General features: G+C 36.3%; 1 protein-coding gene across 1 annotated transcript; it reads right to left on the minus strand.

Annotated features, from left to right (window-relative positions):
- Positions 1–486: 486 nt before the first annotated feature.
- Positions 487–11,338, minus strand: LOC132553262 (putative methyltransferase C9orf114). Its single transcript, XM_060217493.1, has 11 exons — positions 11,276–11,338; positions 10,680–10,710; positions 9,595–9,726; positions 8,217–8,305; positions 7,492–7,562; positions 7,122–7,261; positions 6,502–6,632; positions 4,322–4,391; positions 3,273–3,474; positions 2,743–2,890; positions 487–581 (listed from the first exon to the last, which is right to left on the minus strand). The coding sequence occupies exons 1-11, from the start codon at positions 11,327–11,329 to the stop codon at positions 513–515; spliced, it is 1,137 nt and encodes a 378-aa protein (XP_060073476.1). The 5' UTR covers positions 11,330–11,338; the 3' UTR covers positions 487–512.
- Positions 11,339–17,704: the final 6,366 nt, after the last annotated feature.

Here is a 17,704-nt window from a genome sequence, read left to right on the forward strand (position 1 = left end):
GAGGTGATACATGGTCTATATGGAGGTGATTACCAGGTCTATATGGAGGTGATACAAGGTCTATATGGAGGTGATACAAGGTCTATATGGAGGTGATACAAGGTCTATATGGAGGTGATACATGGTCTATATGGAGGTGATACATGGTCTATATGGAGGTGATACAAGGTCTATATGGAGGTGATACATGGTCTATATGGAGGTGATACAAGGTCTATATAGAGGTGATACATGGTCTATATGGAGGTGATACATGGTCTATATGGAGGTGATACATGGTCTATATGGAGGTGATACATGGTCTATATGGAGGTGATACATGGTCATTTGATCTACCTGTAAAGATAGATTGATTTGGTATAAACATCTCCTGATCTACCTGTTTATATTCAACACTTAACATTTAACTATATCAAATTGTTGAAATGAAAATTGAAGTTGATAAACTTCAGTTATTATTTATAAAAGACAAAACAACAATTGACATAAAAGTAACATATTTTTTATTAACATCAAGATGTTTCCTGCTCTGTGTTACACAGCACTGGGCGTAGGGCTGACATCGTAATGAGAATGGCTTCCTGAAAATATAAACAACAAATTTAGTCACTGATACTGTTTTGTATGCAAAGATAATCATTTTTTTTCATATATAAACAAGAGATCCCAGAGGGATCTTGGCGCCCACCATTTGAGGATCTGTTTTCAGTTCTTGAAGATTTCTTTTTGTGTTACAGGTGTTGTGAATGATCATGAACTGGTCTTCATTGATTGTTCTCAAATATCATTTGAAAAAGATCCCAAAGTATTATTAGATAGCAGTCAGTAACAGGTGGATAATGGACATGGTCTTGAATCAATATGATAGAATATCAAAGAAAATATGCTTGTGCTGTATTACTGTCGACATCCAAGATGGCTGCCTGTGGGCCAACTTGATTTCAAATCAGTCCAAAAAAGGTACAATGCACAACTAGGGACCAAGGGGAACCTGCATATGAAATTTGAGAAAGATCCATCCAGTACTTTCCCAGAAATAGCTGTGATCCATCCAGTACTTTCCCAGAAATAGCGGTAACAAACTTTTCCTTCCAAAATCCAAGATGGCCACCTGTCAGCCATCTTGAATTCAAATCAGTCCAAAAAAAGGTACCATGCACAACTAGGGACCAAGGGGAAACTGCATATGAAATTTGAGAAAGATCCATCCAGTACTTTCCCAGAAATAGCGGTAACAAGAATTGTTTACGGACAGACGGACCACGGACGCAGGGCGATTTGAATACCCCACCATCTGATGATGGTATTATTAGATAGCAGTCAGTTACAGGTGGATAATGGACATGGTCTTGAATCAATATGATAGAATATCAAAGAAAATATGCTTGTGCTGTATTACTGTCGACATCCAAGATGGCTGCCTGTGGGCCAACTTGATTTCAAATCAGTCCAAAAAAAGTACAATGCACAACTAGGGACCAAGGGAAACCAATACCTATGAAATATCAGAAGTATCCATCCAGTACTTCCTCAGAAATAGCGGTACCAAGATTTTACTCTCAAAATCCAAGATGGCTGCCTGTCAGCCATCTTGAATTCAAATCAATCCAAAAAAGGTACAGTGCACAACTAGGGACCAAGGGGAACCTGCATATGAAATTTGAGAAAGATCCATCCAGTACTTTCCAAGAAATAGCAATAACAAACTTTTACTTCCAAAATCCAAGATGGCCGTCTGTCAGCCATCCTGAATTCAAATCAGTCCAAAGAAGGTACAATGCACAACTAGGGACCAAGGGGAACCTGCATATGAAATTTGAGACACATCCATCCAGTACTTTCCCAGAAATAGCGGTAACAAGAATTGTTTACGGACGGACCACGGACGCAGGGTGATTTGAATACCCCACCATCTGATGATGGTGGGCTAAAAATCTACTTCTTTTCTTTTAATTATGTTAAATAATATATACTCACAGCTTGTTACCAACCTGACATGTTTAAATAACTTGGTTAGGTTTCATATTGTTTAATATTCTATCAACAGCTATGATAATTTAAGGACGGCCTCCTGGTGTATGTGAGGTGAATGCATTTTGTGAGCACATGTGTTTTTGGAGGCTGTGATATGTTTATGAAGCCACCTCCTCGTCACACTATATTGCCAAACCAGTCATTACACTTCCATAATACTGAACATTATGCAGGAAGTTGTGACTACCAATTTTAAAGACTTGGGTATGTCTTAGAATGGGGTCAGAACCCAAAGCCTTTGAAATTTTGAAAAAATTCCAGATGTTTAAAAAGATTCCAAATTTTGTTGCCTGTTTTGGTCATTCCCTAGGAGCAGCAGGTACGATTCATGTCCCCTACCTGCAGGACATTGCTTGAATACATATGTAATGTAGATGTTCATGATATACATTCTGATGTTACATCACCAAGGTCTTATCCAAGTAAATTTAACACCAATAAATAGTAATTTCAAATGAATTTTTCTGTTTATTATCACAGTGAATTGTGTGATATTGACAGTAAGTTAACTATTCATTGAACAATAAGATTGAGGACATCAATCTGTTTAGTGAAGCAATGATATTTTCAGTGCGATGATACAGGAAATTAAATAATGTTGTGGTATTGAAAATAAGCAGTAAATTATGATAATAAATCTTTTGTGTATATAAAATGTAATTCAGAAAATTTCAATTGAAAGAATCCCGATGACCATAATTTCCTCACCTCCGTACGAATGGTCCCACTGCCCTGTTGGGGACATGTGTTTATGTAATGTTGGAATAAAGCACTAGGATCGTCCTCCTCCAATGCTTCGTCAGCTTCCAAACTACACTCCAGTCCCTTCACACCACCAAACACCACCAGAGCATGTCTACAATTAACCATAGTAATGTCAGAATGCTGTTGTCTCATTACTAATCAAGGGAAATAACTCTGTAAATTTGGACATGAGAGGGTATCAAGTAATAAACCAAAGTATTGTAAGAAACCTGATACATGGTAACTGAATAAAGGGACATAACTCTGTATGGTGGGGCATTTGAATGTGTCTACAATACACTAAATTATTGAGATTTGAGAGCATGTCTATAATATGAAGCTACATCCTCTGATACAATTTGGAACACAATGAAGGGCAATAACTCTGCACATTAGATAATCAAACCTGATAATAGAAAATAATATAACACAATTCAGATTGAGATCTCTTTACCTGGGAAATATCATTTTCTCTTTCCCAGTACACTACATACCTGTATTTTGTCTTCTCCATTTTGTCCACACAGTCACCTTTCTCAGATGTACCAATGGTCATATCATATCCATCCTTATAAGGACATTCTGTGAATACAGCCCCGATAGAACTAGCCAGTCGTACCTGGTATCCCCAGTATAACCCCCCCTCCACCTTCGGCAGAGATGGTGTGACTACCTTCCCTTTAAAGTTCTTTTTCTCTGGAAGATAAACAGCAAGATAATTAACAATCATTGATTTCTGGAAAGAATAAAGACTTCTCCAGTAAAAACATTTATCCCACCCTAGGACTAAAGGCTTTCTTTAGAGCTATTCCAATAAAACATCTTCCCAAAGACTTCAGGTTTTGTAAAAGGCTATTCCAGTAAAACATCTGCCCCATCTCAGGACTCCAGGTTCAGAGGTACAACATGTTGAGATAATTTGATAACTTGAACAGAATACACAGGAAATGAACCATTGTTTTTGAGTCCTGTGTGAAGTGGATGTTTTCCTGGGATAGCGTTACGTTCTCTATACAGTACCACAACTTACTTATAATTTAGTCAGGTAGCTTATCCCTATCACAGGAGTTAAGATAATATGTCTGTCTTTGTCTGTCATTGTATTTGTCACTGGAGACAACATTAAGCAATGGATACACCTGTACAAATTATCCATTTACTTTGTCTCTGGCTTGAAATTACTGTGACTGGAGTTCTCAACCCTAGGGGGAAGGTTATTTAGTGGCAAACATCTGGTGAGTCTCATATTTGCTAATCTACCAAGACTTACCATCAATCTCACACTACATATTTCAATCTACCAAGACTTACCATCAATCTCACACTACATATTTGCTAATCTACCAAGACTTACCATCAATCTCACACTACATATTTCAATCTACCAAGACTTACCATCAATCTCACACTACATATTTCAATCTACCAAGACTTACCATCAATCTCACACTACATATTTCAATCTACCAAGACTTAGCTGTCTCTAATTCAGCCAGTTTTACTGTCACTCTTACATCTAATATTTCAATCTACCAACACTTACCTGTCTCTAATTCAGCCAGTTTTACTGTCACTCTTACACCAGGTTGTAGTTGTTTGTCAATCTGAACCTCCTATCATTTGGATAGAATAAAAAACATCTGAGTTTTAGTATTACATACAACTTTGTTTGTCAATTTACCATTTTTTAAATGCTTTTCTTGCAATTCATAAACTTGATTATTTGAAAGTATTTATAATGCTAACTCTTCATACTCGAGACACACTGAGGCTTGCATCAGGTGTATTTATAGCATTCATATTAAAGATTTAATTAAATATGAATTGATGTATAGAAGAAGCATTGTGTATAGTTTTCTGTTGTGTTCATTATTTAGGATTCTGGTAGTATATGTATCTACGGCTAACATCATCAATAATGGCGTGAATCCACCAGGTCTCTGAAAAGAGTTTGTAGGAGAGCGAGAAATATAGTTTTCAAACTAAAATAACAGGAAGACAAAGTGGGGGCACCATGCTGGTAGCTTTTCTCCTGTGATGTTTTTATCTTCATTGGTTTCAGAACACTCTAAATTCACAAATTCATGATCATAAATTAAACTTTGGAGAAGATTTGTTGACCTATATTTATCCACAATCTCAAGCATTCATGATATTGTGATTTTTGGGAAAAAAACGTGAAAAATGGACCCCACAAAAATATCATTATGATTCTATGGACCCCACAAAAATATCATTATAATTCTATGGACCCCACAAAAATATCATTATAATTCTATGGACCCCACAAAAATATCATTATGATTCTATGGACCCCACAAAAATATCCTTATGATTCTATGGACCCCATAAAATTTCACTATGACTCTATGGACCCCACAAAAATATCATTATGATTCTATGGACCCCATAAAATTTCATTATGATTCTATGGACCCCATAAAAATATCATTATGACTCTATGGACACCATAAAACTATCATTATGATTCTATGGACCCCATAAAAATATCATTATGATTCTATGGACCCACAAAAATATCATTAAAATATCATTATGACTCTATGGACCCCACAAAAATATCATTATGATCCTATGGACCCCATCAAAATATCACTATGACTCTATGGACCCCACAAAAATATCATTATGACTCTATGGACCCCATAAAAATATCATTATGATTCTATGGACCCCATAAAATATCATTATGATTCTATGGACCCCATAAAAATATCATTATGATTCTATGGACCCACAAAAATATCATTAAAATATCATTATGACTCTATGGACCCCACAAAAATATCATTATGATTCTATGGACCCCATAAAATTTCATTATGATTCTATGGACCCCATAAAAATATCATTATGACTCTATGGACCCCATAAAACTATCATTATGATTCTATGGACCCCATAAAAATATCATTATGATTCTATGGACCCACAAAAATATCATTAAAATATCATTATGACTCTATGGACCCCACAAAAATATCATTATGATTCTATGGACCCCATAAAAATATCATGGACCCCATAAAAATATCATTATGACTCTATGGACCCCATAAAACTATCATTATGATTCTATGGACCCCATAAAAATATCATTATGATTCTATGGACCCACAAAAATATCATTAAAATATCATTATGACTCTATGGACCCCACAAAAATATCATTATGATCCTATGGACCCCATCAAAATATCACTATGACTCTATGGACCCCACAAAAATATCATTATGACTCTATGGACCCCATAAAAATATCATTATGATTCTATGAACCCCATAAAACTATCATTATGATTCTATGGACCCCATAAAAATATCATTATGATTCTATGGACCCACAAAAATATCATTAAAATATCATTATGACTCTATGGACCCCACAAAAATATCATTATGATTCTATGGACCCCATAAAATTTCATTATGACTCTATGGACCCCATAAAAATATCATTATGATTCTATGGACCCCATAAAAATATCATTATGATTCTATGGACCCCATAAAAATATCATGATTCTATGGACCCACAAAAATATCATTATGACTCTATGGGCCCCACAAAAATATCATGATGATTCTATGGACCCCATAAAAATATAATACTGATTCCTAACTACCGGGGTATTTCTGCAATAGTTAATTCCCATAAATCTGAGATGGTCAAATTATAAACAAAACAATGCTAATTCCTACCTTCAGAAGACCCACATTCACATAGGAACCTTTTCCTTGAGCGACTGGCTTATCCAAAACAACCCCTTCCCGATAATAACACTTTTGGTCTGCTCTCATGTGATGTGGGGAATCTAGAGGATTCAGCAAGCCTGCAAAGAAAACCAAACTGTGTAAAAATATTGTCAACTTCATAGGATCTCCATGGAACTCTGAAGCTAAGAATCAATCTCCAATAATATGTTGAACTGAATTAATATTGTGTTAAGTAACATAACAGTACACAGAGGACAGCAGGTTTGTCAGCTAATCACAACTCAATGAATGTATAAAACAGTAAATCACAGTGTGAGATAATCATTGTGGTAAACCAAGATGTCCTGTCCAGACAGATGGATGGGAGGAAAAATGAAATGATGGATAGATGGATAGACAGACAGAAATGTAACATTATCTCCACTAACATGACTTGGCAATCTCAACATGAAAGTGAAAGTTATGCAGATATAATATTTATGTTATTGTATAAATACTTTGTCTCTGTCTTAATAAGAGCCTCCTGGCTTTTTTTCCCTGTGAAGGGGATACAACATGTTGAAGTGTGAATGGGATTTTACAAAGTTGTGTTAATCCCAACTTACCAGCATATTGAAGATCCTTATGTTGAGGAAAGAAGGATTTCCGTAGGTACTGTGGACACTCGAGGTACTGTAGAATTCTAGCCAGCTGGACATTGGCCTGCCCTTTCTTACCAATCCCATCATACTGACCTTCAACTGACCTGTACAGTTCAACTGATTAGTCAGATTATACTGTCTAATTAAACATCATTTATGTATATCTATATGTAAGAATTACGTATACATCTTTTCTTTGGGAAAATGAACTCCAGACAGTTTTTACTGAGTTTATTTGATTTTACAGACATTGTCATATCTTTGAAAATCATCTTTACAGTCTCCAAAATAAATAGAGTAATCTCCCTTATCCTTATATTTAATATCAGAATACCTATTAGTGGATCCAGTCTCATCAAAAATCACAACTTCATCCACATTAAATATGACAGCAGATCTACCAATCTGTAAAGAAAAGGACACTGATTACAGCAGATCTACCAATCTATAAAGAAAAGAACATTGATTACAGCAGATCTACCAATCTATAAAGAAAAGGACACTGATTACAGCAGTTCTACCAATCTGTAAAGAAAAGGACACTGATTACAGCAGATCTACCAATCTGTAAAAAGAAAAGGTGTTTTACTCTAACTACAGACATATATTATCAGTGAAAACTTCTTGATGCTTTACCAGAATGAACTCCCTGAAATATGTACATTTCATGTGACTATTTGTCAATAGGAAGTCTTCAACACATAATACTCACATGTAATGCTAAGTATGTAACTCTGGAAAAAGGGCATTGACCGGTAATGTCAGATATCTCTCACCTGTCCAGCTATAACAGAGTTTGTAAGTCCAGACTAGACAACATTGTCCAGTATAGTATGATACAATAGTATGATATACCTGTCCCACTAAGTAAGTACGAAGCTTTGGAAAGTGAATGTTTTCCAATGTTATGTAATATCACTCAACTGTCTACCTATAATTTAGTTTGTAAATCTGGAGTTTGGACAACATTGTCCAATAATGTGCGATATTGCTTACCTGTCCCGCTTTTAAGTATGAAGCTTTGGACGGCATTGTCCAATATTTTGTGATATCACTCACCTGTCCTGCTAAGTAAGTACGAAGCTCTGGAGACTGGGCATTATCCAATATAGATCCAGGCAAAGCTATGGAAACAGTCTGTTGGACTCCTGAAATATTTAAGAGATAGTAGTAATTTCTTGTGTAACTTTACGGTGTTCATGTTGCAAGGAGATTTTTTCTGACAAGAGTGGTAATGAAAATTAAAAATATTTCATTGATTACATCTAGTCTCCTTATCATTACCAGGTACAGATCATTTAAAATCATCAGAACCTTTGACATTTCTGTTTTTCTTCAGTTCTCTGACTACAGTCAATATTCATAAATTTTATTGGCAAAATATTTTTGCTAAAATATGATTGTGCTTACTGCAGTTACTGTATTTTATCTATGTAACAATTTACGGTATTTTGGACATGCTGGCTCATCTTTGCATTATTTACCAAAAAGGCACTTAATTCACTATAATCTGATTGAGACATATTAAGTATCCTAACAGTATTTCATTACTCAAAAAGAAAGAGGTAATCTCATACCAACATACCCTAGAATATAAGTCAACATTTTCAGTAGAACTATTATTTATTTCAGAAAATATGATATTACAGGGTTTACACAAGACAGCAAAGTAAAGATATACCGGAGAGGTATATGTACCACAGAAACACCAACATTTGGACTCGAACCATTTACCTGTGAGCTCTAAACATGCTAAATCAATAAAGTGATCAGTGTATGAAATACTGGTAGTTCAGTCTATACACAAATCATCATACCTTATATGGAAATATGACAGCCCACATACTTAAGGTTAGAGAAGGAACCTAAATGATCTCAGGTGAAGAACAGACGTGTGAGGCTGGATGCTACCTGCCCATGGTTTATGTCCCCCAGGAAGCTGAGAAATAGACCTTGGACAAGACACTTTACCCTCGTTACTCAGGATGTGATGGGCCTCCCTGTTTAGTGAGGCAACCACCAGCTACTACAAAGAGATGGCCACTTCAAAATGCTGGCTGTTCATAGAGTATTAAACCCATCAAGCAAGCATCATGATATCCTACACAACTTTTAATGATAAGCAGTATGTAAGGAATTGAACTAATCCACTTTATACATACAATCTCCTACCCTCGACAGGTCAGAATACCCAACAAAACTTTTACTGTTAAATAATATATAGAAATAATTTAACTTATCCAGTTCATACAAAGTCTTCTACCCTAGACACATCTGAATACTGTGTACAACTTTCTAACAGTGTTCTGCTATTGGTACAGACATGCTATATGGAACAGTGATGACAGGTGATATCATTTGGGATACAAACTTGTGAAATAAACAGTTACATAACCTATAGTCACCTATGATTTTCCCACGGTGTTCCCATACCTACCTAATCTCTCTTTCACTTTCTCTTCTTCAATGGCTCTTGTCTTTTCTTCTTCTTCATTTTTCTTTCTTTCTTTTTCTTTCTCCAATTTTTTTATTAGTGCTTCTTCCTTCCATTTTCTTTTCTGTCGTTTTCCTTCAATTTTTAATATAATTTATATGACATGTGTTACAGTAACCACGGCAACAACAATTTCATTTTATAAGTTTTGCGTGGTATAAATCATTAGTCCTCTGTATATCTCTATTGTTTTGATTTCATCAGCTGCAACTACAATGTCTATATAAAAATACTAGGCACCGTCCTTCATACTCCAGAGTTACAATTACTTTTGCTTTCTGCACATCTGGAACATGTCATGGCAAAATTGAAGGAACAAATAATGTAATTTCATTGGTTCCAGAAGCAAAAATGACCAATCACAAGCTGATACGTTTCTTTTGAAGATTACAAAGGTGCGACAACAAATTCAAAGCAAGTACAATATACTGTTATGCAACCTTGAGATTCGCTTGATGTATATCAAAGATCAAACTGGTCTTCTCATCTTATCCACAAGGTCTCCCATGTTGAACCTTTAATTTCATCATGAAATATTTCAGAGGCGTAGAGAGCGAAAGTGATTGCAGCTCCTGGCTTATCATGGATGACTGGATGTAGGCATTGAGCCTATATATCGAGATTACAGTTAAAATGAATTATTATCCTGATTATGAAACAGTTCATTTAAGTCTATCTCATGATTATAAAAGCATTCAGGTTGACCCCAATAGGATTTTAACATATTGATTGTTGCTGTCAGAATGACGGCCTTTGGATGAAAGTTCTAGAGATTACCATCCTGCTCACAGAAGGATTATTTTCTCAAATTTTGTCTGCTTATTTTTAGTAATGACAGACGATGTCCTCTTATTATATTGTTGTTGTTTGGAATCAACAGTTTCTCCATGTATGAACTGGTGTCGCCCATTAGGTTTTTCATTATTTAAAATAAATCTAATTGTGTCAATTTCCATAAAACTAATTAAAGTAATTAATTTCAGCCAATTCATTATTCTGACATAATATTTCATTGATATTCCACTTACTCTCTTCTTTCCATTTCTTCCAATCCTTTGGCTGAAATGATATAAAGAGTAAAATGTTACTAAATAGCGAATGTATAAATGGACATTGAAAATATGAAATTTTAAAAATTGCCTGAAATTGAACAAATCTGCAAAAAAAACATTCATTTCATTGGCTTACATGAGTCTTTCTCGTCACATACTTTTTCGATCTGTATGAAAGAAATGTTACTGGAACTCGCCTGTTTGTTAACATCTGCTGAATACACGCATAGTAAGATTGGACTATATTGCAACATAGCGATACTTGTACAATAGCTTGTTCTATCATAAGTGGTAATTTAGCACCGTGAAATATTACTGGCTTTCTTATTCATATACAAACAATCTTCAAAAGTTCATCGAGAGATCATATCCATCCAAAATTCAAGACTTGACAGGAGGTTGATTGAAATGATTATCAAAATGTGCACAGAGGTCTCGTGTAAGAAACACACAAACCCCGTGTTCTGGTGTTGGCAAGTAGTGTTATCGTAATCAAACCACGAAGTAGCATTTATTATACATTAATCAACAATATCTTATTCGTATTTAGTCTAAGTAGTATGAATGCTTACATTAGATGGAATGTCCTTTTCGTATGACGATTTCTTATCGGATGCTTTAGGCATCTTCAGTTTCACGTGCTATGGTTTTCATAACAGGAAGTGCGTAACACTCTCAAAGTTAAGAATCGAATAACCGGAATAAATTATCCGGAATGGCGAAATTCACAGGTAACAGTCACAATTATTTTCTTATTAACATTGATGTTTCATTATGTGCACATTGTTAACAAATCATCCACAAAGAAAACAAATTAAGGACAAACAAATTTAGGAGAAAAAGTTAAAAATGGACATGATATAAAAATAATGTTTAAAAATAAATGTGAAAACACTCACATATCACTTGAGATAGACGTCTAATACAACAAAATCCTGGACAAGACAATTGTTGTAGCACAGACTCGTACAGATTTTAGATACATATACGATCCGCTAGCTTTTTGTCTCTCGTGTAGGCTGCAGGTGTAATCAGTATTGTGAAGTCACAAATAAATGACGTCACACGACAATAAGGCAATGAAATCGTGCCCAGGATGGTGAACTCTGTAGAATTTTGTGGATATCAGCTGGAACCCTTTCTTTGACATTTCTGAATTTTAGTAAATTGAAAAATAAAAACAAATATTAATTTAAGAAGTTACATTTTGCTTAACGTATTTTTGTAACAATTGTTAGAGAATCCCTATTATGGGATATTGTTGGAAATAATGACAGGTTGCCTATATATATAACAGGTAAATTGATTCCGAAGTGTTGTAGCTCATTGTATGTCGCAAACAGATTTGTTATCAGATGTCTTTAAATAGTATTGAGGACGTTTGTGATCCCTGCTGTACACTCAACGCCGGAAGTCCACTAATATTGGATCCTTTACATCATTATGGCCGAGATAAACAACAGCACAGACTCCGATAGTCAAATCATAAGTAACTTATTACATCCAACTTCTGAAATTTTACTATATTTTATTCAAAAATACGAACAAAAATATTAGTACATTGTCTAACAAGAAGTTATGACCACAAAGGGAGAACCTTTTCTACCTCCAGTGGAAGGTTATACCACCAGTGAAATCTGGTAATGTCTTTATAATTTATCAGATGGTCTAGTCCTATGTTTTATCACTGGTATTTTTTTCTCGATCATTGTCTCCTGAAGGTGGACAACTATATGACGCTGTTTAATTATTTGCTTGGCTCTACTGTATCTGACTAATTTCATTTCTGACTGAATTTTAACTATACACTCTGTGAGCAGTTTGCCTAGTTGATTTGATGTCCTTTGACCTAGATTCTGTGGATAAACCCTCATACATTTATCATGTCTCTGCAAGTAGGGTGTAAGAATGATCTGCCTCCCCATTTCCTGTAAGCGGCGGTTTAACTTGGGATCTGTAGAGTTTCTTGTTTAACTATCTCTCTATTCCTAATATCTCCTTCGACACTGCCGCATTTATATCCTTGTCTAGTTATACGTTCGCACATGCGAGGAAGGCTTGGGTTCTGTCCCCTCGTCGATACATACCAGAGTCTAGTGAGGAAGGCTTGGGTTCTGTCCCCTGGTCGAGACATACCAGAGTCTAGTGAGATAGGCTTGGGTTCTGTCCCCTGGTCGAGACATACCAGAGTCTAGTGAGGAAGGCTTGGGTTCTGTCCCCTGGTCGAGACATACCAGAGTCTAGTGAGGAAAGCTTGGGTTCTGTCCCCTGGTCGAGACATACCAGAGTCTAGTGAGGAAGGCTTGGGTTCTGTCCCCTGGTCGAGACATACCAGAGTCTAGTGAGGAAGGCTTGGGTTCTGTGCCCTGGTCGAGACATACCAGAGTCTAGTGAAGAAAGCTTGGGTTCATGGCATTTTCTAATACACTACCGATTCCAAAAATCTTTAAAATAACGTTTTCATGAAGTACCTATTGGTGTCAAACATATCTGCTTCAGAAAATAAGGAATCAATGTGATATAATCAATGTCATATTATTACGTTAAATTAACATTCAAATTGTTATGAAATTAAACTTTAGAGAAATACGAAGAACACCGGTTTACCATTGTAGTATAACATTGATTTGTTTTCTACTTTGAATGAAATCTTACTAAAAAGCTGTTTTCCATGATGCAGATGATAGTTTTGGTGAGGAGTAGGTAATTGTAACAAGTGTTACCTATTATTTGACAGTAAAGTTGGAGCTCAATCCTATTGGTGAAACTAGAGGAAGTTTGAAATAGGAGTTGCACAAAAAAATCATGATTGCGCAATCATTTAACAAAATGACCTCCCTGGCTGCCGTATCGAAGTTCTTGAAGTGGTTGAAAAATAACAACACTTTGTTGCTACCTTTCCCTAACATTACCACCAGTTTTAGCTCAATGGCAGCAATGGAACTGAAGAAGTTTAGAATATGTTTTTCAGGATGGGGACCACCTCGGATTTCAGACATGCCCAAAAATAACACTTTGTCAGGACCATCTCAGGATCATTTCATGCAAGTGTAAACTCAATCCCACTGGTCGAACATGAAAGAATTTTAAAATGTCAACAGTATAAATAATTAAAGTATCCAGATATGAGTCAGCTTACGTATACAGATATCAGGACACCAACAGAACAATCTTGATATCAGATCACCAACTCACGTACCCTGATATCAGATCACCAGCTTACGTACTTTGATATCAGATCACCAGCTTACGTACCCTGATATCAGATCACCAGCTTACGTACTTTGATATCAGATCACCAGCTTACGTACTCTGATATCAGTTCACCAGCTTACGTACTCTGATATCAGATCACCAGCTTACGTACTCTGATATCAGATCACCAGTCTACGTATCCTGATATCAGAGCACCAGATTACGTACTCTGATATCAGTTCACCAGCTTTCGTACCCGGATATCAGGTCACCAGCTTACGTATTCTGATATCAGTTCACCAGCTTACGTACCCTGATATCAGGTCACCAGTTTACGTATCCTGATATCAGGTCACCAGTTTACGTATCCTGATATCAGGACACCAACAGAACAACCTTGATATCAGATCACCAGCTTTCGTACTCTGATATCAGATCACCAGTCTACGTATCCTGATATCAGAGCACCAGATTACGTACTCTGATATCAGTTCACCAGCTTTCGTACCCGGATATCAGGTCACCAGCTTACGTATTCTGATATCAGTTCACCAGCTTACGTACCCTGATATCAGGTCACCAGTTTACGTATCCTGATATCAGGTCACCAGTTTACGTATCCTGATATCAGGACACCAACAGAACAACCTTGATATCAGATCACCAGCTTTCGTACTCTGATATCAGTTCACCAGTTTACGTATCCTGATATCAGGTCACCAGTTTACGTATCCTGATATCAGGACACCAACAGAACAACCTTGATATCAGATCATCAGCTAACGTACTCTGATATCAGTTCACCAGCTTACGTACTCTGATATCAGTTCACCAGCTTACGTCCTCTGATATTAGTTCACCAGCATACGTATCCTGATGTCAGATCACCATCTTACTTACCCTGATATCAGGTCACCAGCTTACGTATCCTGATATCAGGTCCCCAGTTTACGTATCCTGATACCAGGACACCAACAGAACAACCTTGATATCAGATCACCAGCTTACGTACTCTGATATCAGGTCACCATCTTACGTATCCTGATATCAGGTCACAAGCTTACGTACCCTTATGTCAGATCACCAGCTTACGTACCCTGATATCAGGTCACCAGTTTACGTACCCTAATATCAGGTCACAAGCTTACATACCCTGATATCAGTTTACCGGTTTACGTACCCTGATATCAGGACACCAACAGAATAACCTTGATATCAGGTCACGAGTTTACGTATCCCGATACCAGGACACCAACAGAACAACCTTGATATCAGATCACCAGCTTACTTACCCTGATATCAGATCACCAGTTTACGTATCCTGATATCAGGTCCCCAGTTTACGTATCCTGATACCAGGACACCAACAGAACAACCTTGATATCAGATCACCAGCTTACGTACTCTGATATCAGATCACCAGCTTATGTACCCTGATATCAGATCACCAGCTTACGTATCCTGATATCAGATCACCAGTTTACTTACCCTGATATCAGGTCACCATCTTACGTATCCTGATATCAGGTCACAAGCTTACGTACCCTTATGTCAGATCACCAGCGTACGTACCCTGATATCAGGTCACCAGTTTACGTATCCTGATATCAGGTCACCAGTTTACGTATCCTGATATCAGGACACCAACAGAACAACCTTGATATCAGATCACCAGCTTACGTACTCTGATATCAGATCACCAGCTTACGTACCCTGATATCAGATCACCATCTTACGTATCCTGATATCAGGTCACAAGCTTACGTACCCTTATGTCAGATCACCAGCTTACGTACCTTGATATCAGGTCACCAGTTTACGTACCCTGATATCAGGTCACCAGTTTACGTAGGCATATATCAGATTACCAGCTTACGTACTCTGATATCAGATCACCAGCTTACGTATCCTGATATCAGGTCACCAGCTTACGTATCCTGATATCAGGTCACAAGCTTACGTATCCTGATGTCAGATCATCAGCTTACGTATCCTGATATCAGGACACCAACAGAACAACCTTGATGTCAGGTCACCAGCTTACGTATCCTGATATCAGGACACCAACAGAACAACCTTGATGTCAGGTCACCAGCTTACGTACCCTGATGTCAGATCACCAGATTAGGTACCTTGATATCAGGCCACAAGCTTACGTATACGGATATAAGGTCACCAATTTAAGAACCTGGATATCAGGCCACCAGTTCACAACTCTGATATCAGGTCACCAGTTTATCTAACTCCAATATTAGGTCTCCAGTGTATATACCCCGATATCATGATAAAGTGTGTGCTGTTTCAGGAAATAATGTATCTTTACATAATAATGCAGATTGTCTTTCATTTCAACAAATGTGTTCACGGTATTTTAATAGCTAAACACAATGCAAAGCCCATTTAAAAATAAAGATGACATTTATTGCATTAATGTTTTCTAGAAGAAGACACTCTTTTCTTTAAAAAAGCACACTACATAAACATTAAAAAATAACAAATATATTATTAGTAATTTAATTATCCTACTAAAGAGAAGATGACTTTTATTTGTAATAATTTGAAAACCATAGTTAACATATACACCGGTCCGTTATACTATCACGTCAAACCGTCCATAGACAATATGTCTATATACGTCATTTGAGAAACAGACGAAAGTATGCAATACTATTTGTGTTAGCACGGTAAACCAGCTCAGAGACTGCCGCTTGTTATTTGTTGTACATATCTTATAAACAAAAAACAACAGGGAAAAGAAATGTTGTCAAATGGTCATTTATTAAATGACAGGAACATTTCAAATACAACCATAATATCAATCACTGTTGTTATATAATATATAGATCTGAATGTCATTAACTTCAGTCTATATGTACAACAAAAAGATGGGGTACAAATTATCGGCATACAAACATAAGTTTGAATTTAAAAAAACAAAAAAAAACAAAAAACAAAAAAAAAAAAAAACATGGATATATAAGCTGGCTCAAGACAAAATGTGGGAGTGTGGTATGGGTGGGACTTCGAAAGATATTAAACGTAATCACAGCAGCAGAAAAATTATGAGGAGTGATGAAGATATGACGCGGTCAAAATCACGAAGAGGTGCGCGCCTCGCTGATTGGTCAATCCAGGCCCTGACCGCCTAGCATCACGGCTACTGCCGCTGGTCACGTGAATAGCCCCTCTAACTGGTCAAGCTAAAACCGTGACCGCATAGCGAGTTGCCCTACACGGCCCTCTTAGCTAACACGTGCGCACACATAACATCCAAATAACAAGAGATACAAACTACATAGGGTAACAGATGGTCACCAGGTGGTCAGAGTTCAAGATCTTATTCCAAATAACAAAATCATGCAAGAGCCAACTTACATAACATTATAATGTGAAGAACATCTGTAGGATTATGACAATTATACATATATATAATATATATACATGAATATATATAGTAACCATCTAACTCAAATGTATTTATTTCATGAAATAAATTTTATTAATACAAAGAGACATAATCATTTTAAAACATCTTGTATCAGTAACGATATTCTGGATCGATAATATCTCATCAAATCATGATCAGTGACAGCCAGAAGGGAAAAGATATGTATAAAAATGAAAGTTTAGAAGAAAAAAATGTTAGCAAAACGTTGGGATGACTTGTAGTGGTGTCTTAACCATAGTTATCAGATACACATATATATCATTTAATTTTAATATCATTATGGCATAATGGAAAATTGTCTTTAGGATAACATTACCAGTCAGACATTAATTATCTTAAATATTATTGTCTTGGTTTC

The sequence above is a fragment of the Ylistrum balloti genome, unplaced genomic scaffold (genome assembly GCF_031769215.1).
Source record: "Ylistrum balloti isolate Yb309-2 unplaced genomic scaffold, AGI_CSIRO_Ybal_v1 Utg370312, whole genome shotgun sequence".
Taxonomy (NCBI): Eukaryota; Metazoa; Mollusca; class Bivalvia; order Pectinida; family Pectinidae; genus Ylistrum; species Ylistrum balloti.